The sequence below is a fragment of the Budorcas taxicolor genome, chromosome 17 (assembly GCF_023091745.1).
Source record: "Budorcas taxicolor isolate Tak-1 chromosome 17, Takin1.1, whole genome shotgun sequence".
Classification (NCBI taxonomy): domain Eukaryota; kingdom Metazoa; phylum Chordata; class Mammalia; order Artiodactyla; family Bovidae; genus Budorcas; species Budorcas taxicolor.
The window spans coordinates 44,183,048-44,209,023 of record NC_068926.1 but is presented as its reverse complement, the minus strand read 5'-3'; the positions used below and the strand labels follow the sequence as shown (position 1 = coordinate 44,209,023).

General features: G+C 40.4%; 1 protein-coding gene across 1 annotated transcript; it reads right to left on the bottom strand.

Annotated features, from left to right (window-relative positions):
- Positions 1-4,453: 4,453 nt before the first annotated feature.
- On the bottom strand, positions 4,454-22,853 carry ZNF26 (zinc finger protein 26). Its single transcript, XM_052654448.1, has 5 exons — positions 22,807-22,853; positions 20,584-20,689; positions 8,033-8,159; positions 7,700-7,795; positions 4,454-5,805 (listed from the first exon to the last, which is right to left on the bottom strand). The coding sequence occupies exons 1-5, from the start codon at positions 22,851-22,853 to the stop codon at positions 4,454-4,456; spliced, it is 1,728 nt and encodes a 575-aa protein (XP_052510408.1).
- Positions 22,854-25,976: the final 3,123 nt, after the last annotated feature.

The following is a 25,976-nucleotide window of genomic DNA, read 5'->3' as shown; positions in this document are numbered from 1 at the left end:
AGCGACCCCATGGACTGCAGCCCACCAGGCTCCTCCATCCATGGGATTTTCCAGGCAAGCGTACTAGAGTGGGGTGCCATTGCCTTCTCCGCCCTAGTTGTTTATACACATACAATTATATATCAATACAGATATATGAATTTTTATTTTATTCTTTTGAGTTGTAACCTGTTATTATTTGGTCCCAGTTTTGACCAAAGCCTTAGAGCTGTTTGTGATGCCCTTTGGGGCTTGTTCTGTGGCCCTAACGTGTGATCTGTGCTGCACAATGTTTCACAGTACTTGGAGAGTATGCATTCTGCTGCAGTGGAGCAGAGTGGTTCACATGTCTGTTAGGTCCAGTTGGTTTAGAGTGTTGTTCAAGCTGCCTGTTTCCTTGTCAAGTGTTATGGGGTCAGTTGTTTTCACAAGAGATATGTTGGAGTCTTCACCCCCCACCTCAGAATGTGACCTTAGAGACAGGGTCTTTATAGGGATAATCAAGTTCAAATGGTCATTAGGGTGGGCCCTAAACCAATAAAACTGGTGCAGGTATGTGTGTGTTTAGTTGTGTCCAACTCTTTGCAACCCCGTGGGCTGTAGCTCACCAGGCTCCTCTGTTCATGGAATTTTCCAGGCAGGAACTGGAGTGGGTTGCCATTTCCTTCTCTAATATGACTGGTATCCTTATAAAAAGAAAAAATTTGAACACAAATTAGACATGCATAGGAGAAAGTGATGTGGAGAGACAAACGGAGATCAATATCCAGAAGTCAAAGAGAGGCCTGGAACAGATTCTTCCCTCAGAATCTGCCAACTCTGTTGGCACCTTAACTTCAGATTTCTGGCCCCAAGAACTATGAAATATATGAAAAATAAATTTTTGTTGCTTAAACCACTTGTTTTGCAGTACCTTGTTACAGCAGACTAGCAAATGTATAAAGATTTTGGCTGGAAAATAGGGTGTTGCTTTAGCAAATACGTAAAATTTTGGAAGTGGCTTTGGAATTGGCAACTGATGGAAGAGTTTTGAGGTACTTGATAGAAAAAGCCCAGATTGCTTTGAGGGAGTTATTGGTAGAAATACGAGAATGTTAAGGTACTACTGGTGAGATGTCAGATAAAAATGAAGGACATGTTATTGGAAATTGGAGAAAAGTGGCAGATAACTTGACTGACATGTGTCTCAGTGTTTACCAGAGGACAGAACTTGTGAGTGATGAATTGGGATATTTAGCTGCAGAGATTTCCAAGCTAGGTGTTGAAGGCATGACTTAATTTTTCCTTGATGGTGATGGTAAAACATGGGAGGACAGAGATAAACTGAGACTGCATTGTTAAGCATAAAGGAACTAGACTGCAAAGGTTTGGAAGACTCTCAGCTAACTCATATTGCAAAAAGCAAGAAAGCAAGCTCTGGAGAGAACACCAAGCATGTGGCCAGACACTGTTTGCTCAAGGGATTATGGGTATGTGGCTTATGAATCCAATCAATCATTTCGGCAGAAATGCTACCAACTTGGACTCAAGAGAACAGAGAAAAAATGAAGGAACTTTGTGAAACTTCTGAGATTCTATAGGCAGGAAACAGGTTGACAGAGCTATCTAGCTGTGGACACAGACTGAGGATGGGGCCACTTTCTTGGTTCCAGAGGGTGAAGCCTCCTTTTCAATTCCAGAGAGCTGCCCCACTATTCAGAATTGAAGATGCAGGGCCACCATCCTACTGGGCTTAGAGAACAGAGCATTTAGCCACAGGCGATTATTCTCAAATCTTAACATCTAATGGAATTTACCCTGCTAGTTTTGGGGCTTCTCTGGGATCATAACACCTCTTACCCTGACAATTTCTTCCTTTTGAAATGGGAATGTCTATCCCATGTCTATCTGATTATTGTATTTTGGTAGCAAATAACTCTTTTGGTTTCATAGGTTCACAAATGGAGAAGAATATTGCCCCAGGATGAATCATATCCCAAATCTCACCCATATCTGATTTGGATAAGATTCTGGATTTAGAGTTGACGCTGGAGTGGATTAACATTTGGGTGGGGAGGAAATGTTGGGCAGGGGTGAATGTATTTTGCATGTGAGAAAGACATGAATTTGGTGGGGTTGGGGGGCAGGAGGGCCGACTGTTATGGATTGAATTGCATCCTGTCAAAAATACACTGAATTCCTAAACCCAGTATCTCAGAATATGGATTAGAGACAGGGCCTCTACAGAGATAATTAAATTAAAATTAGGTCTATACAATGAGATCTAAGTCAGTATGATCAGTGTCCTTATAAAAAGAGTACATTTGGACACAGCTGGTAACTGAAACATGGGGTACTGGAAGAATAAGCTTCCTCCTCCAAGGAATGGTCCACTTTTTCAGGGAAGGAAGGGCCTCTACATCAGGAGTTAGCAGGTTTTGGGGGCAATACTGTATCTGCCACAACCACTCAACTCTACCACTGTAGTGTATAAGCAATCTACAGCCAGATTATGGCTGGCTGTGTTCCAATGAAACTCGACTGATGGACACTGAAATTTTAATTAAATAATTTTGTCATTTCATAGTTTGGAAAAATTTTAAACCATTTAAAAATGTAAAAGCTTCTTAGCTTGCCATCCATAAAAGTATCAACCATCTGTATTTGGCCCGGGGACTGCAGTTTGCAAACTTCTAGGCTGTATCCCCGAGTGACAAGCATACAAAGTGTATCATGAGTTTGCTAGGTTGAGTCCTCAGATTCTTCACAGGATCCTCTACTCAAATGATTAATTATCAAGAGACACTTTTTCTAAATTTTTACATAAGGGATTGGTGCACACTTAAGGTAGATGACTCTGTATTTCAGCAACTGTGTCTTTGATTTCCATCATCTCAACCCTACAACTCTTGAGTAAGCAATTATTACCACAATATCAGAGAGCTGCTGACAACACTCTGCCTTGAGATGGGATTCAGGCCATCAAGTCCGGCCTTATGTTTAAGAGCTGATGGAACCAGAATTAGCCATTTCATCTGATGTCCTAGATTTCCTCATAAATTTAAAAGTTTTCTAGGACAATAGCTCCTGAGTGTTGCCATAATCTTACCAACAGAGTCCACAAGGTTCTTGGTGTACATAAGCAACAACATTATTTCATACTATGAGCTAAAAATATCCACTTTGGAATATAAGTAGGAATCTGAAAGATTTTATTCTTGTCTTAGGAATAAACCTAAACCACACACCCCACTTTTCTTTAACAGTTTACTAACAGTTTATTCCAGTGAAACTATTTACCAATTAAAGCCTTTCAGTTACAAGAAATAGAACTCATTCTTAACATTAGCAGAAAATAATATTTTTATTGCAAATATGAGGAAGCACACAGAACACCAGAAAATTAGGTTCAGAATGTCCAAAGTTATCCTGAGAAATTGAAATAGCAGGAACTAATTGATGGTCTTAGTAAAACTGTGGGACAAGAATGAATTCTATTTCCCTTCTGGTTCATGTGAGACTGAATTAGAGAATCAAACTTCTGGAAAAGAGGTTACCATGACTCAATCATGGCAGAATGCTCACCTATGGCTGGTGGGAAGGACACCCTGAGAGATACACCACAAGGATGTACACAACATAGGAGGAGTATTTCTCCAGAGAATTCTAAGCCAGTCTTATCCATCAATAGGGAGCAGACACTGAATTGCTAAATATAATCAATCTTCACTACCATGAGTGCTCTTGGAAAGCAGCCCTGTAATAATGGACAGGCCCACTTATTGAATAAGTAAAATCATTTGGATTAAGATAAAACCCTTTCATTTATTAAAATTCACATTATTTTAGTTATATTGCTAAGAAATAAAGAGACAATACTGATACTTAGCATTTAATATAAAGAATATTGGAGAACGTTATTCCACAAATTATCAAATATAACAAGTTACATTTAAAAATAAAATACCAAAATTTTAAAAAATGCTATGTAGTATTACTCAGGAAAGTCACACTCCATGCCCCTGAACCTTCAGAATATGTTCTTTGCTATTTTCCTATTAGTTATATACTAAAAAACAAAACAAGCCCACTTTATCCTCCACCAAGAAGGACTTTCTTCACTTCAAAACAGCATCAAATCTGGAACATGACTCCCCATGTAACACATCTTCTATGGAAAAGTGCTTTCCTGATTTATTAAATTCATATGGACTTAATATGCATTCCCCAAATTAAATCTTCATAATTATGCTACTGTATATGATACCATTACTGCTCTTTACTCCTTCAATCATTCTCCTGTGTATAAAGATTTGCATGACTTATTTCTGAAAGCTTTTGCATGTTCATTCCAAATATGATTGGTCCCTCCCCCATGACTAATTTTATTAGAATGTATTTTTAGGCGTTCCTGCTTATATATCCTGCTTCTATCATCATCTGAATTCTCTTGAGGATCAACTTCTGTGAATACATCCAAATCTATTCTGATTTCTCACTTGTGAGTTTTTCGATGTATACGAAGCCCTGAATTCCAACAGAAGGATTTCCCACACTCAGAGCATTTCCATGGTTTCTCTCCTGTATGAACTCTTTGGTGTTCACTGAGAGATGACTTCTGAGTAAATGCTTTCCCACACTCACTGCATTTAAATGGTTTTTCTCCTGAATGAGTTTTCTGGTGTATCTGAAGTGATGCCTTCCGGGGATAGGCTTTTTCACATTCGCTGCATTCATAGGGCTTCTCTGTTGAGTGAGTTCTTTGATGTATAATTAGCTGTGACTTCCCACAAAAGGCTCTCTCACAGAAACTACATTCATAGGGTCTCTCTCCTGTGTGTGTTCGCCTGTGTATAACGAGGTATGATTTGCTGCTGAAAGCCTTCCCACACTCACTGCATCCGTAAGGTTTCTCTCCTGCATGAGCTCTCAGATGTGCAGTGAGCTGTTCCTTCCTGCCAAAGGCTTTCCCACATTCACTGCATTGGTAAGGATTATTTCCTGTATGAATTCCCTGATGCACAACAAGTTGTGTCTTCATATTGAAGGCTTTGCCACAGTCACTGCATTGATAGGGTTTTTCTCCTGTGTGCATCCTAATGTGAACAAGGAGGTATGACTTACTCCTAAAGGCTTTCCCACATTCACTGCATTTATGGGGTTTCACTCCCGTATGAGTTCTCTGGTGCACAACGAATGGTGACTTCAAACTAAAGGCTTTCCCACATTCACTGCATTCATATGGTTTCACTCCTGTATGGCTTCTCTGGTGTAATATCAGTTGTGATTTCCAGCTGTAGGCTTTCCCACATTCGTTGCAACCATAAGGTTTCCCTCCTGTGTGAATTTCCTGGTGGACAATGAGTTGTGACCTGAAAGAGAAGACTTTCCCACAGTCGATACAGGAGTAGGGCTTTTCTCCTGTGTGGACTCTCTGATGAGCATTGAGGTTTGACTTGGCACTAAAGGCTCTTTCACATTTAGTGCACTCATATGGTCTCTCTCCTGTATGAATTCTGAGATGTACAATGAGCTGTGATTTACAACGAAAAGCTTTCCCACATTCATTACATACACAGTTTTTTCCTATACTATGAGTTCTTTGATGCTTAATAAAACATGATTCTTTATACCCATGAAATTGATCAGTATTCTTTCTTAGACAGCTTGTGGCTGAAGCTAAGTTTTGTGTCAAACTTTTTCCATGTGTTTTATATTTAAGGAGTCTTTGTCTTGAAGAAATGTGGGTTTTGCTCAGATGAAGTTTTCCAAATGCATTACAAGCATGGCTTCTCTGAACACTTTCAAATTCATCATGATTTTTCTGGTACCATTCTTCCCAACCGTCTAAGAAAAAAAAAACAACACTGTAATTTAAAAATCATAAATAAACCTGATATATAATTAAAGTGCTTTAGAACTGCTATTTAGTGAGTCTTTTTCTTCTGGTCCAGGCCTCTGACACTGGTTGAAAAGAAATAATGGCCAAGTGCACACACACACCATATAAGCAAGTGTAGGGGCAAAGGTAAGTGAAATAAACCACAATAAATCCCTCTACAGAAATGGGTGGCTGATTAGCAGTGATGAGAATTGTTTTTTAAATAGAAGTTTAAAAAATTTAGCCTGCACTTACTAATAAAATAATTGCCAACTACTTATGCCAATTTTATCATTTCAGGAGTTTACTAAAACGGTGAATTAACAGGGCACGTAATAGCTACGTATAACATTTAGGATGGTACAATGAGATATTAAAACAGGGATTGAGCCATAAGAAAATTAAGGCAAAAACATTTTAGACAGAAGCAAGAGAAACTCCTAGATTTGAGACTTGACAAGCAGGAGGTACTGCTCTTTGAGACTGAAATCACTGGGAGAGAGACATGTTTGGAGAAAGACAGAGGACTTTGTTTTGGATCTTATTATACTGGAGATCTTCATTAAATATTCAAACAGAGAAGCAGGTAGGCAGTTACACCTAAGTTCAGTGCTCAGTAAAAAGCAGGCATCAACAGCACATACAAGGTATTGAATGACATGAGGGATGAGGTCTTCTAGGGCACATGTGCAAATTAAAAGGGATGCCAAAAGAGCCCTGGAGAAGGTCACATTTAAGATTGGACAAGAGATGTAGAGAGAATGGGAAAGTCCATCTGTGAAGCCTGAACACTGTGATGATGAGAGTGACAGAAAGGCAAGGTTAAAGAAAAGCAGCAACAGCAGGGCAAGGTCTTGACAGCACCCATCAGACACAAGCCTAGTCACCCTAGGACATAACTGCTGTACTGGGGACTTCAGAAGCTGTCCTGTTTCCTCAGGACTGCTTGCTAAACATTTTCTTCCCCAAAGAAGAAAATGGTGGGAAAACTGAAGAGGAAGAGCAATTTCAGAAGTGCCTTCCGATTTCTGCCACTGAGAATGCAGAGTGGGAGACCAAGAGCTCTGTCCTGAAGCATATAAAGCTGGAACCAGATTGCAGGAAGAAGAGAGGAGGGGATTGGCAGCTCTGCTGTTACAACACTGGGAGGAAAAAGCTTCAGTTTTCAAGATGGTAAGTCCTTCCAGAGTTACAATATAGAGGAGAAGTCCAAACTTGGACAACTTGAAAGGGAAGAGAAAGAGGAGTCAGGGAAATAAACATAAGGTGATAAAAACCACTTAAGGCTAGGTTTCAGAATTCTTTTCAGAAAAGTGCCCAAGGGACTTCCCCAGTGTCTGGTGCTTAAGACTCCATGTTTCCACTGCAGGGGGTATGGGTTCTATCCCTGGTTGAGGAACTAAGATCCTGCAAGCCATGAGGTGTGGCAAAAAAAGAGAAAGAAAAGTTCCCAAGAAGGTAAGAGTTGTGATTTCCAAATGACTAGTGTGAGAAGAGTGAAGGAAGCAATGAAACCTCCTAAGATGGTCAAGAGGAGAGAAGGAAAAGACTGCAGGTAAAGTTGAGGGAATTAACTGCAGAGGCAAAAGGGAAAATAAGGCCTATGACCACAGTTAGGAATGTGTTCGAGGGAAGGAAACTAACCTAGAAAGCAACCTTTGAGCAGTGTGCAGAGAACAGCTCACCAGCCTCTTGGAGTCATGGGAGGAAAGTGACAGCCCTCACTTGAGGACTCTTGGGCTCATCCCGAGCTGCTCCAATGGTACAAGGGGTTAGAGAACAGTTCCCACACATGACACTGCCTGAATGCCAGCACAGTTTACTCCCCATCTCCCATCTTCATGGTATCTGCTCACCTACCTGGACAGCTCTGATGGGAAACTTCCAAGTTTATGATCCATGGCTCTTCTCCTTGCTCCAACTTGAAGATTAAATCAGGTTTGGTACCATGATACCCTGTTAAGGGAAAGTCACAGAGAATGTAGTCAGACTGCTGAGAACTAAGAGGTCAGGAGGGAGGAAAGAAAGCAGCTTGTTTGCACTTGGGGAAGATGACAGTGAGGAGCTGAGGGTTCAGTAGGGGCTAAGAACATGTGACCTCCAGAGGCTTCAGGGTAGATCAACAAAAGAAAAGGCAATGGTGACTTATGACTCATGATCTGGGCTTGTACAGGCTCATGAAGCTGTACTTACCTACAGACACCAGGTTACTATAGTTTTCCAGAGTCACATCCCGGTACAGGTGTTTCTGCACAGAATCAAGCAGCTGCCACTCTTCCCAGCTGAACTCCATAGATATATCGGTGAATGACAACAATCCCTGTAACAACACACACATTACTCAATAGGCTGCAATTACAGTTGGAGACATGAGAAAGATGTAGAGGACCCAGGAAAGGAGACTATCTATCCTCCACAGTCTGCCTCCTGTGCCCAGGCCACCACTTCTTTTGAGAGGGAATTAAAAATACTACTAATAATTGAGCCTCCATGTACCACATAACCTTTTGGGTTCTGAAGATTTCAGGATGAGTGAAACCCATTTTGGCCTCAAGAAGGTTTTAGTCTTGTAGAGGGAAACAAACGTCTATGCTGGGGCTGGGGCAGGGGTGGGGGAAGCAGTCAACCAGGAGCCCTATTTTAAGCCTTTTACTATTTTAAGCTTGATAAGAATAAAAATAAAATACAAAAGAACTACTAAAATTTTTTAATTGCCAAGCATAATCAAGAAATAAGGAAAAGAAAACTATTACGACCAAGACTGTGTGTATTACTCTAGGATATAGAAGCGATTTTAAAATTTGTAAGCGATCACTATACAAAGGCAGTTCTGCTATAATGTGATATGTATTTACAAAAAAAAAAAAAAAAAGAAATCACCACTATGAAAAGTCTCAGGCTTATGGGAAGAACAGGGCTGGGGTGTAACACCTTTATCACCACACATGAAAAAAAGTCAATAAAAAATCTTAATAAAAATAGTAGAGTTTTATACATGTTTAATGGTTAAGAAATATATAAATACCACCATGAATATGGCACTGTACCTTATAAAAGACCCGATATTTGTGTAAGAAGCACTGTAGTTTATTATAAAATGGTGAAAAGAGGCTTGCCTGAAATCAGAAAGCTCACAGCATTCCCTAACATATTGAAACAAATTTACATTTTTAAAGCAAACATGACAGCAGAATTGACTGTATTTATAAATTTGTTCCAATAAATACAAAAACTTAGAAGAGACAGAAACTTTCCTAGGAAAATGAAAGTAGCCAAAATTTTCCCAGAAAGAATTAGGAAGACCAGACTGATTAGTCCATGATCATAAAATACACTGAAATAGTAATCAGAAGTATACCCTCTCCATAAAGTAAATAGCCCCACACTATCTATAAAAGTAAGTTTTATCAATATCCAAGAAACAGAAAATTTCTCCCATTAGATGTAGAGCCAGGAAATGATGGTAAACTCATTATACAAATTTGTATAATCTCACAGAGAAGGCAAGACAGCCCAACTTGCACAATTTCATTTGTTAAAAATACCTAGGGCTTCCCTAGGTGTCCAGTGGTTAAGACTCTGCCTGCCAATGCAGTAGACCTAAGTTCAATCCCTGGTCTGGGAAGACTGACATGCCATAGAGCAACTAAGCCCATGAGCCACAACTACCGAACCCACACTCTAGAGCCTGTGCTCTGCAACAAGAGAAGCCACCTCAGGGAGAAGCCCAAGCACTGCAACTAGAAAATAGCCCCCAATTACAACAACTAGAGAAAGCCCAACAGTGGCAATGAAGACCTAGCACAGCCAAAAATAAATGAATAAATAAATCCTAAAATAAACCCCCAAAACCTAATGGGGACTTCCCTGGTGATCTAGTGGTTAAGATTGCACTCCCAATGCAGGGGGCCTTGGTTCAACTCCTGTTCAGGAAACTAGATCCCAGTGGTGCAGGGCTTCAGAGAACAGTTCCCACACATGACACTGTCTGAGTGCCAGTGCAGTCAAGTAAAATGAATATTTTTTTAAAAACCTAGATAAAAATACTAACAAATATTTAGATAAAAACACTAAAATGAATCCTATACGTGCATAAACAATAGTCTATGAAAGAAATTATTCCAAAAAATTAAAGGACACTCCAAACTTAAAAAAAAAACCAAAACTGTAACATAGAAATAAGTAACATTAGTACATTAATGGAGAACAATAATCTCAATAGAGAAACAAAGTACTATGATTAAATTTAACACCTTCAAAAATCAGAATTCAGTTCATTACAGGTAAAAGTAATTTCCCTAAACCTATAAAAAATATCATACTTCATGTGAAACATTAGAAGTGTTCCCTCTAAAATCAGGAACAATTTGAAATTGTTCTTCAGAAACAAGTTGAAATTTTCATATCAACTCTACTAGTCAGTGCTGTCCAAGAAGACCTGGTACAGTGGGAACAAAACAAAATACCAGCGATAAACACTAAGCAAGGAGGAAAAACTACTCTCATTGTCTAAAAACATCTGATTTTCTGACTAAAAAACCTAAGAGAAACAGCTGGCATAACATGAAAATCAATGAGACATATCAACAGGGTAGCAATTTTTTTAACAAAATCAACATGCAATGGCTATTTGATACATCAACAGTAACCAACTTGAAATGTAATAAGAAAAACCACAACACAAATTGACATAAAGTATTCAGGAATAAAACTTAATATAGAGAAAACATAAACAAAAATACATGTGATAAAATACATAAATGTAGAGGAAAAGAAAACACAATAGGGAACAAGATGGCGGAGGAGTAGGTAGATGTGGAGTACATCTCTTTCCACAGATACATCAGGAATACACTGTCAGACACAGAAGTGCTTGCAGAACACCAGCTGAGAGCAGACAGTACCTGACCACTGGAAAAGAATATAGAGAACCACACAAAACTTCATAGGATGAAGGAACTAGGGGGAGAAACAGGTGTATTATTAGGACTGGACCTGCCCTCAGAGGGTCGGGGAACTGAAGCAGGGTCCGATCTCCACATTGGGGCAACTGTCTGGGTCAGAGGAGAAACATTTAAGGCTGAGAGTGAAATAGCTGATCTGTGGCAGCTTAAATGGAATGAGAATCAGACAGTCCTTGCCATAGCCATATGTACCCTGGACGGGGACACAGGTGAAGGCACAGTGGCTGGGAGCTGGTGCATAGGATTGTGGAGCAATCCAAGGGCGAGGGCTGCTGTTGACTGCAGAGAGACGGACCGAGGGGATGTGAGGGAGGAAATTGTGGTGGGAAATGCCTGTGGAGGAAAGCCAGGCAGCCATGGAAGCAAGGCAATACTGCTGAGTCATGTGTAGGGGGTGGAGTCATCACCATAGCGTCTCTCTCCCTACATGATAGCATTGGCAGCTGAACCCATCAAGCGCCTGACACACTGAACTATAGAGTAGGACCCCACCCACGGTGCTCCTTTAAGTGACTGATGTGCCAAACTACAGAGTAGGACCCCAGCCAGGGGGACCCCTCTATGTGCCTGATGTGCCCAACAACAGAGAAGGACCCCAGGCAAGGGAGCCCTGTAAATGCCTGAACAGGTGGAGCTATGGAGAAAGACTAGCTAAAAGGCCTTCTGATCACCAGCTATCAAGGTCTTGAAAAAGACTCTGATAGGGCCAATAACTCCTGTGGCTGAGGCAGTCCATGTCCCTGCACACTTGGCACCACCAGGGTACCCACTACCCAAACAGCTGCACCACCTTCACATTCAACCCTCACTGGGGCAGAGCTGCCACAGGCAAAAAAGTCTTGCGTCTATGCACGTGAGGTCGCTTCGGCCATGTCCAACTATTTACGACCCTGTGGACTGTGGCCTGCCAGGCTTCTCTGTCAGTGAGGCTCTCCAGGCAAGAATAATGGAATGTATTGGCCAATACTGGTTGCAGTCCCTTTCTAGAGCACTATTATTTCCGTCTGCCCTAGCTGCCAACCCCCCTGAGTACCTGATGCTTACAGAACCCATGTGACTCAAGCAGCTGCACTACTTCCACACCTGGCCCTCACTGGGGCAGACCCAAGTCCTCCAGGGCAGACTCAGGAGCAAAGCCCAGTGGACAACCCACATGCAGAGGTGGAAATAAAACCACAGTTGAAACCCAGGAGCAGTGTGGCTAAGGAAGAGGACCCAAAACCTTCCCACCAGCTGTACCAGCTGCAGATCAAATCCACATGATCAGCTAGGCAGACTCTGTATCTATGGAATATATAAAAGGACATTGAGAGCTCCCACAAAAGAAAACACACTAGTTCTGATAGTTGTGGACATTGGAGACAATAACACATAGGAGTAGGACCAGATTAGAGTCTGAGCTGCCCCCCACATCAGGTCCAGAAACCAGCGCAGTGTTGGAAGGCACCCTAGTGGGGTGAGGTGGACTGTGACTCCCAGCAAGGGAAAGAATGCTGACAGCACTGACTCAAGAAAAATATTTACTATTCTTATATTCTTACTTGTTTGGTAGTTCCTTTTGGATTTTTTCTTTCTCTTTTCCCTCTGTTGTAGTTGCCAATTTTATTAGCACTATGAAATCTAATTAAGCTTTTGAGATTTTTTTTTCAATCACACTTTTTATTCTTGTTATAAAACTCTGCCTCTATGCTAGCCTTTTGCAGTTCTGTGGAGTTTTCCTTTTATTCTTTCTTTTTTTTCTCTCTCTTTTTTTAGTTTTAATTAAAAAAAATTAAGCCTATTATTATTTTTTCTACATTTACTCACTGTTTGCTTTCCCTGTTGTTCTTTTCCTCTTGCAATTAATCTTTAATGTATATAAATCTTCTTTATCTACCTCTGTTTAACTTTACATATCTATTCTTTCTTTTCTTTCTTCTTTTCATATTTGTTAGTTTTGGTTTCATTGCTTTATCTCCCACTTGCACCTTGTGTTAGTTTCATTTTCCAGTCTGTGGTTTAGTTAGTTTTGTTCTTAACTGGTAGATATCATTTTTGGTTTCCTTTGTTCACTAGGTCAATCTACTGTACTTTTATTTTTGTTGCACTGTTTTGATTGTGCTTATGGGTGTATAGGTGCGTTTTATATTCCATTATTTTAATTATTATTTGCCTGATTTTGTAACTGCCATTTGTCTGGGGTTCATCTTTGGTTTCTTGTTTTTGGGTATTTGTTTTAATCTCACTTAATGCCATAACAAACCACCTGTGGAATCTTCATTCTTGGTCAGAGGTCAAACCCTAAGCCTTTGAAGTGGGAGCACTGACTCCAAGATCCTAGACTACCAGAGAACTCCCAACTCTAGGGAGTATCAAATAGTGAGGACTCACACAAAGGAAACCACTTGAATACAAGACCTCGCATCACCCAAACACCAGTAGCACCCCGTGCAGGATGCCTCATCTCAACAAACAAGACAAAAATACAAACCCAATCATCAGCAGACAGGAGTACCACCTCACTCGTCTTCTGCACAAATCTCACTCTATGCAAAGCTTACACAAACCACTGGACCAACCTTAGGAGGGAAGAAACCAAAAGGAAGAAAGAATTCAACCCTGAAGCCTGGAAAAATGAGACCTCAAACACAATAAGTTAAAAACAAAAAACAAGGAAAAGGCAGAGAAACACTACACAAATAAGGGAACAAACTAGAAACATAGAAGTCCAAATAAATGAAGAGGAAATAAGAAAACTACCTGAAAAAGAATTTGGAATAATGATAGTAAAGATTATCAAAACCCTTGAAAACAGAATTGAGAAAATTTAAGAAACAATTAACAAAGACCTAGAAGAATGAAAGAATAAACATAGAGAAAAAACAACACAATTACTGAAATTAAAAACACTCTAGAAGGAATCAATAGCAGAATATCTGAAGCAGAAGAATGAATCAGTGATCTGGAAGATAAAATGGTGGAAATAACTTCTGAAGAGCAGAATAAAGTAAAAAGAATGAAAAAAGATGAAGATATTCTCAGAGATCTCTGGGACAATATCAAACACACCAACATTCGAATTATAGGGCTCCCAGAAGAAGAGAAAAAGAAAGTGTGTGAGAAATTTTCTGAAAAATTTATAGTTGAAAATTTCTCCAAAATGGAAAAGGAAATAGTCAATCAAATTCAAGAGGTGAAAAGAGTCCCATACAGAATAAACCCAAAGAGAAACAAGCCAAGACACATACTAATCAAACTAACACAGATTAAACACACAAAAAGAATATTAAAAGCAGCAAGGGAAAAGCAACAAGTAACATACAAAGGAAACCCCATACATTTAACAGCTGACATTTCAGCAGAAACTCTGAAGGCCAGAAGGGAATGGCAGGATATATTTAAAGTACTGAAAGGGAAATATTTACAACCAAGATTACTCTACCTGGCAGTATCTCATTCAAAATTGACGGAGAAATCAAAAGCTTTTCAGACAAGCAAAAGTTAATAGAATTCAGGACCACCAAACCAGCTTTACAACAAATGTTAAATGGACTTATACAGTCAAGAAATACAACAGAAGAAAAAAGATCTACAAAATCAACCCCAAACAATTAGAAAATGGCAGTAGGAACATATACATCAGTAATTACTTTAAACATGAATGGATTAAATGCGCCAACCAAAAGACACAAACTGGCTGAATGGATACAAAAACGAAACATATATATATATATATATATATATATATATATATATGCTGCCTACAAGAAACCCATTTCAGACCTCAAAACACATACAGACTGAAAGTGAGAGGATGGAAAAATATATTCCATGCAAATGGGAAGCAAAATAAAGTTGGAGTAGCAATCCTCATATCAGACAAAGTAGACCTTAAAATAAAGAAGATTGCAAGAGATAAGGAAGGTCACTATATAATAATCAAGGGATCAATCCAAGAGGAAGACATAACAATTGTAAATATCTTTGCACCCAACATAGGAGCACCTCAATACATAAGACAAACACTAACAGACATAAAAGGAGAAATTGACAGTAACACAATAATAGTAGGAGACTTTACCACCCCACTCACACCAATGGACAGATCATCAAAACAGAAAATTAATAAGGAAACACAAGTCTTAAAATGATACATTAGATGAGATGGATCTCATTATCTTCAGGATGTTCCATCCAAATGCAGAAGAATACACCTTCTTTTCAAGTGCACATGGAACATTCTCCAGGATAGACCACATCTTGGGTCACAAATCAAACTTCAGTAAATTTAAGAAAATTGAAATCATATCAAGCATCTTTTCTGGCCACAACGCTATGAGACTAGATATCAATTACAAGGAAAAAACTGTAAAAAACACAGGCACATGGAGATTAAGCAATATGTTTCTATGTAATGAACAGGTTACTGAAGAAATCAAAGAGCAAATAAAAAAATTCCTAGAAACAAATGACAATGAAAACGTGACAACTCAAAACCTATGGGATGCAGCAAAAGCAGTTCTAAGAGGGAAGTTTATAGCAATACCATCCGACCTTAAGAAACAAGAGAAACATCGAATAGACAAGCTAACTTTATACCTAAAACAACTGGAAAAACAACAAAAAAACCACCAAAATTAGGAGAAGGAAAGAAATTATTAAGATCCAAGCAGAAATAAACAAAAAAGAAATGAAAGAAACAATAATAAAGATTAATATAACTAAACGCTGGTTCTTTGAGAAGATAAAATTGACAAACCCTTAGCCAGACTCATCAAGAAAAAAAGAGAAGAATCAAATCAACAAAATTAGAAATGAAAAAGGAGAGGTTAAAATAGACAATGGAAAAATACAAAGGATTATAAGAGACTATTATGAACAACTATATGGCAATAAAATGGATAACCTGGAAGAAATGGACAGATTCTTAGAAATGTCCAATCTTCCAAGACTGAACCAGGAAGAAATAGAAATTATGAACAACTCAATTACAAGCACTGAAATTGAAACTGTAATAAAAAATCTCCCAAAAAACAAAAGCCCAGGACCAGATGGCTTCACAGGAGAATTCTATTAAACATTTAAAGTAGAGCTAATGCCAATCCTAAAACTCTTGGAAAAAATTGCAGAGGAAGGAACACTTCCAAACTCATTCAACAAGGCCATCACCCTGATACCAAAACCAAAGAAAATACAAAAAAAGAAAACTACAGGCCAATATCACTGATGAACACAGATGAAAAATCCTCAACAAAATTTTAGCAAACAGAATCCAACAACACATTAAAAAGCTCACACACCATGATCAAGCTGGGTTTATTCCAGGGATGCAAGGATTCTTCAATACATGCAAACCAATCAATGTGATACACCATATTAACAAACTGAAGGATAAAAACCATACAATAATCTCAATAGATGTAAAAAAAAGCCTTTGACAAAATTCAGCACCCATTGATGATTAAAACTCTTTAAAAAATGGGCACAGAAAGAACCTACCTCAACATAGGAAAGTCCAAATATGATAAGCTCACAGCAACCATTATTTTCAATGGTGAAAAACTGAAAGCATTCACCCTAAGATCAGGAGCAAGACAGGGGTGTCCACTTTCACTGCTATTATTCAACATAGTTTTGGAAGTCCTAGCTACAGCAGTCAAAGAAGAAAAAGAAAAAAAAGGAATCCAGATTGGAAAAGAAGTAAAGCTTTCACTGTTTGCAGATGACATGATACTGTACATAGAAAACCTGAAAGAGACTATCAGAAAATTATTAGAGCTAATCAGTGAACTTAGCAAAGTTGCAGGATACAAAATCAACACACAGAAATCACTTGCATTCCTATATACTAACAATGAAAAATCAGAAAGAGAAATTAAGGACTCAATCCCATTCACCATTGCAACAAAAAGAATTAAATATCTAAGAATAAACTTACCTAAGGAGACAAAAGAACTGTACACAGAAAATTACAAGACACTAATGAAAGAAATCAAAGATGACATGAACAGAAAACAGATGGAGATATATTCTGGGTAGGAAGAATCAATATTGTGAAAATGACCATACTACCAAATGCAACCTACAGATTCAATGAGGTCTCTCTCAAATCAACAATGGTATTTTTCACAGAACTAGAACAAAAAATGTCACAATTCATATGGAAATACAAAAGACCCCAAATAGTCAAAGCAGTCTTGAGAAAGAAGAATGGAGGTGGAGGAATCAAGCTTCCTGACTCCACATTATACTACAAAGGTACAGTCATTAAGACAGTATGGTACTGGCACAAAAACGGAAATACAGACCAATGGAACAAGATAGAAAGCCCAGAAATAAACCCATGCACCTATGGGTACCTTATTTTTGACAAAGGAGGCAAGAATATACAATGGGGCAAAGACAGCCTCTTCAATAAATGGTGCTGGGAAAACTGGACAGCTACATGTAAAAAAATGAAATTAGAACACTTCCTAACACCATACACAAAGATAAACTCAAAAACGGATTAAAGACCTAAATGTAAGACCAGAAAATATAAAACTCTTAGAGGAAAACATAGGCAGAACACTTGATGACATAAATCAAGGCAAGATCTTCTATGACCTGCCTCTTAGAGTAATGGAAATAAAAACAAAAGTAAACAAGTGGGACCTGATTAAACTTAAAAGCTTTTGCACAGCAAAGGAAACTCTAAGCAAGGTGAAAAGGCAACCCTCAGAATGGGAGATAATAAAAACAAATGAAACAACTGACAAAGGATAAATTTCCAAAATACATAAGCAGCTCATACAAATCAATGCCAGAAAAACAAACTCAATCAAAAAGTAGGGAAAACAGACATTTCTCCAAAAAAGATATACAGATGCTTAACAAACACATGAAAAGATGCTCAACATCACTCATTATCAGAGAAATGCAAATCAAAACTACAATGAGATATCACCTCACTCTGGTCAGAATGGCCCTCGTTAAAAAGTCTACAAACAACAAATGCTGGAGAGGGTGTGGGGTAAAGGGAACCCTTCTGCACTGTTGGTGGTAATGTAAATTGATACAGCCATTATGGAAGATGGTATGGAGATTTCTCAGAAAACTAGGAATAAAACCACCATATGACCCAGCAATCCCACTCCTAGGCATATACCCTGAGGAAACCAAAATTAAAAAGAATACTTGTATCCCATTGTTCATTGCAGCACTATTTATAATAGCTAGAACATGGAAGCAACTTAGATGTCCATCGAAAGATGAATGGATGAAGTTGTGGTACAAATACACAATGGAATATTACTTGGCCATAAAAAGGAATGCATTTGAATTAGTTCTAATGAGGTGGAGGAATGTACAGCCTATTAAACAGAGTGAAGTAAGTCAGAAAGAGAAAGATAAATATCATATACTATTATGGAATCTAGAAAGATGGTACTGAAGAGTTTATTTGCAGGGCAGCAATGGAGAAACATACATAGAAAACAGACTTATGGACATGGGGAAAGGGAAGGAGAGGGTGTGTATGGAGAGAGTAACATGGAAACTTACATCACCATATATAAAATAGATAGCCAACAGGAATTTGCTATATGTCTCAGGAAACTCAAACAGTGGCTCTGTATCAACCTAGAACGGTGGGATGGGGAGGGAAATGAGAGGGCGGTTCAAGAGGGAGGGGTTTGACTCATGTTGAGGTTTGACAGCAAAAAACAAAATTCCGTAAAGCAATTATCCTTCAATTAAAAAATAAAAAAAGAAAACACAATAGCCCAGATACAGGAAGCAATGTGTCTACTGACAGATGAATGGATAAACATACAACACACACACACACACACACACACACACACACACACGAATATTACTCATTCATTAAAAGAAAACTCACAATCTTGCCATCTGTAACAACATGGATAGAACTAGAGGGTATTATGCTAAGTGAAATAAATCAGACAGAAATACAAATACCATATGACTTTACATGTGGAATCTAAAAGATTAAATGAACAAATACACAGAACAAAAATAGACACATAAATACAGATACCAAAAAGGTGGTCGCCAGAGGTGGAAGGATGGTGAAACAGGTGAAGGGGATTAAGAGGTACAAATCTCTAGTTATGGAACAAATTAGCTACGGGGATTCAGCATAAGGAATATGGTCAATAATATTGTATGGGGTCAGATTACTAGACTTGGGGTAGAGATCATTTCATAATGTATGCAAATGTCAAATCACTATGTAGTAAATCTGAAAATACCATAATATCATGTATCAACTACATTTCAAATATATTCATATTTTTTTAAAAAAGAAACCGAAGGACCTGAGTAATTGAGTAACATTTATGATATATAGATTCAATATAGTATAAATATATTCTCAACAAATTAATTTATAATTTCAATGTATTATCAAAATACAAAGATATTACATTTTATTTCATCTAATGGTATTTTCTAATACTCATTCATGATAAATAAAATCATACATTTGGACTACAGCTGCTACGACTGGAAAATTAATGGTAAATCACAATCCATGAACATCGAGACCCATGGATGAAAGGAGAACTAAATGAGCCAAATTCCAAAGAGGGGAGAGCTCTTCCTGGATAAGCTAAGAGTGCTTTGGCTGTTTACTTCGCTGAGGGCATTTGTCCAGCCTGAGAACAGGCAAGGTGGGCTCAGCTGAGACAGAGGATGACACCAAGAGAAAGAGAAACCAGTAGAGCCTTCAGTGCCCACCCTGGACAGCAGGCTCTTCCCACCGAGTGTTTGCTGAGTGCGGTCAGTGCAGGAACTGGGCAGGAAAGGCAGACTGATTCTCCCATGGTTTCAAGGCACCAAGGACACAAAGGAAGGAGCCTGAGATCAGCACACCCCTTGAAAACAAGGTGATCCAAGTTTAACTAAAGCAGCAATCCAGTCCCAAACCAGCTTGATGCCTGTTTAGATGGAATGATCAGTCACTCCCCATCTGCACAACAAAGCAAAGGGGAAACAGGCTCTGGTAGAAAGTAACATTGAACTTCAGTCTCTGTGGTTCTTTTTATACCAATTCACATACACACACATACACAAGTAAAGAAAGAATAACAGAGCTAACTTGGCAAAATAACAATGGGGCAATCTGGGTGAAGGGTTTTTTTTTTTTTTTAAATACAACAGAGGAGGTTATTTTATTCTATTTTTGCTACTTCTCTAGTTTTGAAATCATTTCAAAATAAAACATAAAATACAATAAACTCCTTGGGCTCTCCAGATGATCGTTCACATACTTAAAGGGCCCTTCACAAGCTAGCCCTGCTCTCACATGCTCCCCATTCGGCCATATGCCTTCTTTCCACTTCACAATGCATCTGCTGGTTCCATGGCAAGGCCACCAACTTAGCTGCCTCCAAAGCCTGGAATGTGTCATGTTCTGTGCCTTCATCTGCCCATGATCATCAAGTTGTCATTCAGATTCTGCTTAAATGCTGCCCCAAGACAAGTAGCCACCCAGCCACTCTCATGTGCACAAACACCCACAGTTTTGCTCATGATGTTCCTCTGATATGTTTTACCATCTCCCACACCCTCCATGGGGTTATGGGCCCTGTTAATCTTGTTCACACACCCTAGAAAATTACCTGGCATAATAGTCAATTAATGTTTGCTAAATACATGCACTCAACAATAAGGAAATACAGTTTACATTTGTCAAAGTCTCTTAGGTCCTAAGGGCAATAAGAGCACAGACTCTGAAGACATTCTGCGTGGGTCTGAATCTTAGCTCTGCCATCCTAGTCTCCTTGTTTCCCTTACTAGTTTGGAACTGCGGGCCGCCTCCCCAGTTTCCTCAGCTGTACAGCAGGGACATACTTGCCTCACAGGGCCCTGAGACTTTAATGACATCACACACACAAAGTGCCTAGGCCAAGAGTGGTGTCTATTAATGTTATTCAATAGTTGTAAAGTCTTCTTTATTAATACGTCCTGTACACTTATAATGGAGAAGGCAATGGCAACCCATTCCAGTACTCTTGCCTGGAAAATCCCATGGATGGAGGTGCCTGGTAGGCAGCAGTCCATGAGGTCGCTAGGAGTCGGAAACGACTGAGGGACTTCACTTTCACTTTTCACTTTCATGAATTGGAGAAGGAAATGGCATCCCACTCCAGTGTTCTTGCCTGGAGAATCCCAAGGACGGTGGAGTCTGGTAGGCTGCTGTCTATGGGGTCGCACAGAGTCGGACATGACTGAAGCGACTTAGCAGCAGCAGCAGCAGTACACTTATAATGTTCATTCATTTTATATTTTTTAATTGCTATCGGAAATACATTCTCTCATTGTACTTTCTGTATAATTATTGTTTAAAGACAAAAAGTTCATTGATTTTTGAGGTTAATTGTATCCCTCAGGCCACCTTAATGAAATCCTTTCCCCCTGACACCAAAACCCTAAAAAAATACTATTACTATACTATTACTAACTGCTTCTTTACATCCTGTTGTCCACGTGCTAAGTCGCTTCAGTCATGTCTGACTCATTTTGACCCCGTGGACTCTGGCCCACCAGGCTCCTGTCATGGATTTTCCAGGCCAAGAATACTGGCGAGGGTTGCCATTTCCTTTTCCAGGGGATCTTCCAGACCCAGGGATCGAACCTGCATCTCTTATGTTTCTTGCATTGGCACTCCGGTTCTTTACCATTAGTGCCACCTATACTCCTAAAGGAAATCAACCCTGCATATTCACTGGAAAGACTGATGCTGAAGCTGAAGCTCCAATACTTTGGCTACCTGATGTGAAAAGCCGACTCACTGGAAAAGACCCTGATGCTGGGAAAGACTGAGGGTAGGAGAAGGGGGTGACAGAGGATGAGATGGTTGGATGGCATCACGGACTCCATGGACATGAATTTGAGCAAACTCTGGGAGATAGTGAAGGACAGAGAAGCTTGGTGTGCTGTAATTCATGGAGTTGCAAAGAGCCAGACATGACTGAGTGACTGAACAACAACAACCACCATCTATACTATTACTAGTCACTTCTTTACATCCTGCTGTCCTCAGCCTAATGCAATCCCTTCACCTCTTAGGAGGTGAATATCTGTAGCACACCTGGCATTCTGTTTGCTCTGGAAAAAGTGCTTTAGACCTATAAATTCTGAAATCCAAGAAGCACCTTTTGGCTTTAAGAAATACTTTCAAGGAACTTCACATCACGGCTTCTAAGAAGTTCTCTTTTCTCAAGTTTCTAGGGGAAAAAACCACTCTCCAAATGTTCTCTCACCTCTCCTGCACCCCAGCCCCTCTTTAATGCAGCCCTTGTCATTGTCCTGAGGCCTCTATTTGGTCCTTTTTGGGGCTCTACTCCTATGCCTATAACTCCTATAGTTAAAGGCACTAATATAGGTGTCTTTAATTGGTATGTTAGTGGAAAACTCCCACCTGAGTTACAGACTCAACTGTAGGCACCACATATTTAATACCTACGAAGCTACACTCTGAGGTCTAGTCGTAAAGAATCCACCTGCCACTGTAGTGGACATGGGTTTGATCCCTGGTCCAGGAAGATCCCACATGCCTCGGTGCAAGTAATCCCTTGCACCTCAACTAGTGAGCTCCTGCTCTAGAGACCAGGGACCATAACTACTAAGCCCACATGTTGCAACTACTAAAGCCCGCTTGCCCCAGAGCCTGTGCACAAGAGAAGTCACCGCAATGAGAAGCCCAGACTCTGTAACTAGAGAGTAGCCCCCACTCACTGCAACTAGAGAAAGCCGGAGCAGCAAGGAAGATCTACCCCCGCCACCACCTCCCCCAGCCACAGGAAAAGATAAATAAATCTTAAAAGAAGGAAAGAAAAAAAAAAAAGCTACATACACTCTGTCCCTGGATACTTCTTCCAACAGTGTTCTCAAGACCGGACACATCACCGGTGTACCAACAGCTCAGGAGTTCAGCATTCGCTGTTAAGTCTCCCTCTGGTTCAGTCCTCGAACCACCTGCACGGTCCCGAGGGTCCACTGGCTCTCTCCTCTCACAACACTGCTCCTTCCCGCTTTGAATCCTTAAACTCCTTCCCCGCCATCCTGCCCAACGACTCTGTGCGCCAGACCACAGCTCCTCTAAAACAAGAAACGTACGTGATTTCTTTGCACTGCCAGCATCAATCTCTGGATCCAGCTCACGAGGGTGCTCAGTATACAAGCATCTGAACAAGCTAATGAACAAAAAGGAGATAATTTCCCTGCTGATGCCCTGAAAATCTGGACGCGAAGACAACTCTATACTTGTTAGTGGAAAACCTGAAACGATAGAGGATCATTTCCTTCACAAGGGCCCTCACTGCCCTCGGAATTCAGGGTACGCTGTAGACAACAAAGCAGAGTAACTGCCCACGGACAGGGCACCGGACCCCAAGTGCCAGAAGACAAGGAACGTTTCTGGAGACTCAGGGGGATGGCGGGGAATAGGTGAGTTCAGGCCCTGGTGTGACCGTGAAGGGATGAAGAGGTCAGCCCTCACGGCCGAGTCAGCTTTCTTAAGTGAGAAAGTCCCTACTTACCGAACACGAAGCTGTCGGGAACCTGGTGGCCATCCCAGGCTGTTTCGTGCAGGGTGCGGAGGAGAGAATCGAACTCTGAGGATATCCCTGCTGGTCCCACCCTGCCCACCAAGAGGGGGTCCGCGAGCACCAGGCACTTGCCCCTCCGGGGCTGAGTCCCTCTTAGGGAAGGGGCCTCCTGGCCCGGGCAGAGGGAACTTGGACAATGAGTTTGTACCGCTCCGCAGCCCTGATGCGGGAGGGACCGAGGCCGGGCTGGCTGCCTCTACGCTGGGATCGACCGTGGGGGCTCAGTTGGTCAAGATCCTGGTTTGCACAGGATGTTCTTGGCCAGGGTAACTTCTCGTCTCAGCTAGCTCCTCAGTCTCTGAAACAGAACGCCCCCGCCCCGCCCCTGAGCACAGAAGCCCTGCGGGATACAGCCTGTTAGGCGCGTACTCCTTTACGCTACAGGGCGGCGCAGGCGGAAGTACGTCACGTGACGACCAGCGGCAGGCGGAAAACTACATCTCCCAGAATCCTCTGTGGAGGAAGAGGGCCTCGATAGACGGGCGAGGACTCATGGGAAAGGCGGGCAGGCTCTAAGAGAGTCGGTATCGGTCATTTCTTCCGCTGCTCAGAGAAGAGCCAACGTCTGGGCAGTGGCGGGTGTTGGGTCTTGAGGCCAAACCAAGTAGAGTTCGTAGAGGAAGGCACAGCAGAGAACAACACCGTGTGAGACTATGAGGCGCAGTGCACAGGTATAAAGCTGTACTGAATATCAGTGCACGAAATAATAGTTACCAACTTTACAGAGGAGAAAGTATATTAGATGAGAAGTAGAAGGACATCAGTATTGGGACACACAAACGTGCGGTTGTCCAAGACAGAGCAAACAATAGTCAACTGGAAAAAAAATGCACAACCTGAAAGTTGAGTGTTCTGTTTTATTCTGTGGACAAAACTGAGGACTTAAGCCTGGGACACAGCAGCTCAGATAACTCTGAGAGGGGACTGCTCTGAAGAGGCAAGGGGGAAGTCAGGATAGGTAGGAGTTTTTGCAACAAAGATCTAGTCGTTGGAACATCAAAAGATTATTGATTAAAGAAAACTAGATAGCTTAAGTTAAGGGATTTACTGCTTTCCCATCTATGGGAAGATACAAGAGTCTGAGCTCACTGAAACCATTCCTTTAATATGCACCTCAGCTATCTGGGGCCAGTATTCTGTGTTTTCTCATCCTGAGACCGCCCCCCCCCCCCCCCCCCCAGGCTCACAGGTGGCTGTAATGTGATGGCTTGAAGGCTGCAACATCCTTTGTTTACTGATATGGGAGGCAATATTTAACTATAAATTAAAAGCATAACTTAAAAAGGTCTTTCTGTCTGGAAAAAAAATTGTTTTAAAAAAGTCTTATCTTCAAGTGACAGCAAGTGAAATAGGGAAATACAAAACTGTAGACAACACTATGCATTAATTTGTGGGAGAAACTAAGAGCAATGATGACAGGAAATTTCATAATCTTAAGTAATTATATGGAGTAGGAAATGGCAATCCACTCCAGTGTTCTTGCCTAGAGAATCCCATGGCCAGAGGAGTCTGGTAGATTATGGTCCATGGGATAGCAAAGAGCTGGACACGACTGAGCGACTAAGCATAGCATAGCGTAAGTAATTATAGTAGTTACAACAGTGAAAACAAAACAGTAAGAATTGAATTCTTAAAAAGCTAAAGAACAAAGTAAGCCTAGGGCTTCCCTAGTGGTCCAGTGGTTAAGAATCTGCCTTGCAATGCAGGGGAGATGGGTTAGATCCCTGGTTTCAGGAAGATCCCACATGCCTCGGGGCAACTAAGCACAGGCGCCAGAACTAGGTGAGCGGCAACTCCTGCCACCATTTGAGGAAACTACTGAAGCCCAGGCACCTACAGCCCGTGCTGTGCAATGAGAAGCTACTGTAATGAGAAACCTGTGAACCACAACAAGAGAAAGCCCCACACAACAATGAAAACCCAGAGCAGCCTAAATAAATAAATAAATATTTTTAAAAACCCAAACAAGGTAAACCTAAAAAAGGCAAAGCAGAGGAAATACTAAAGAGAAAAAAAATTATCCAAACTTAGCAAGGACAGAAAAAAAGTGAAATAATCCTGTGAATCCAGTCAAAGTAACTGACATATATAGAACACTGTAACTAAAGATATTAAATATACATAAATTTTACATGCACATGGGGCATTCTCCAAGATAGGTCCTATGTTGGACCACAAAATAAATCTCAATACATTTGAAAGGACTGCACCCATAAAAAGTATATTTTCTGACAATGGTAGAACTAAATTAGAAATAAACCCTAGAAAAATGTAGGAAGTCCCCAAGTTTTTGGAAATTAAAAAACAGTTTCAAGTAATTGCTAACTCAAAGAAAAAAATCACAGGAAAATTAGAAAATACTTTGAACTGAGTTGAAGTGAAAATGCAATGTACTGTAAATGTCTACATCACTAGAAATCCAAATCCTGAGCTCTTTCTTTTATTCCACTTACCTCCAATTTAATCTTCCCTTTCTATCTGAACCCAGAACTGCTCAGTCGCTATTCACTTCAGTTCAGTCGCTCAGTCGTGTCCGACTTTTTGCGACCCCATGAGTCGCAGCACGCCAGGCGTTTG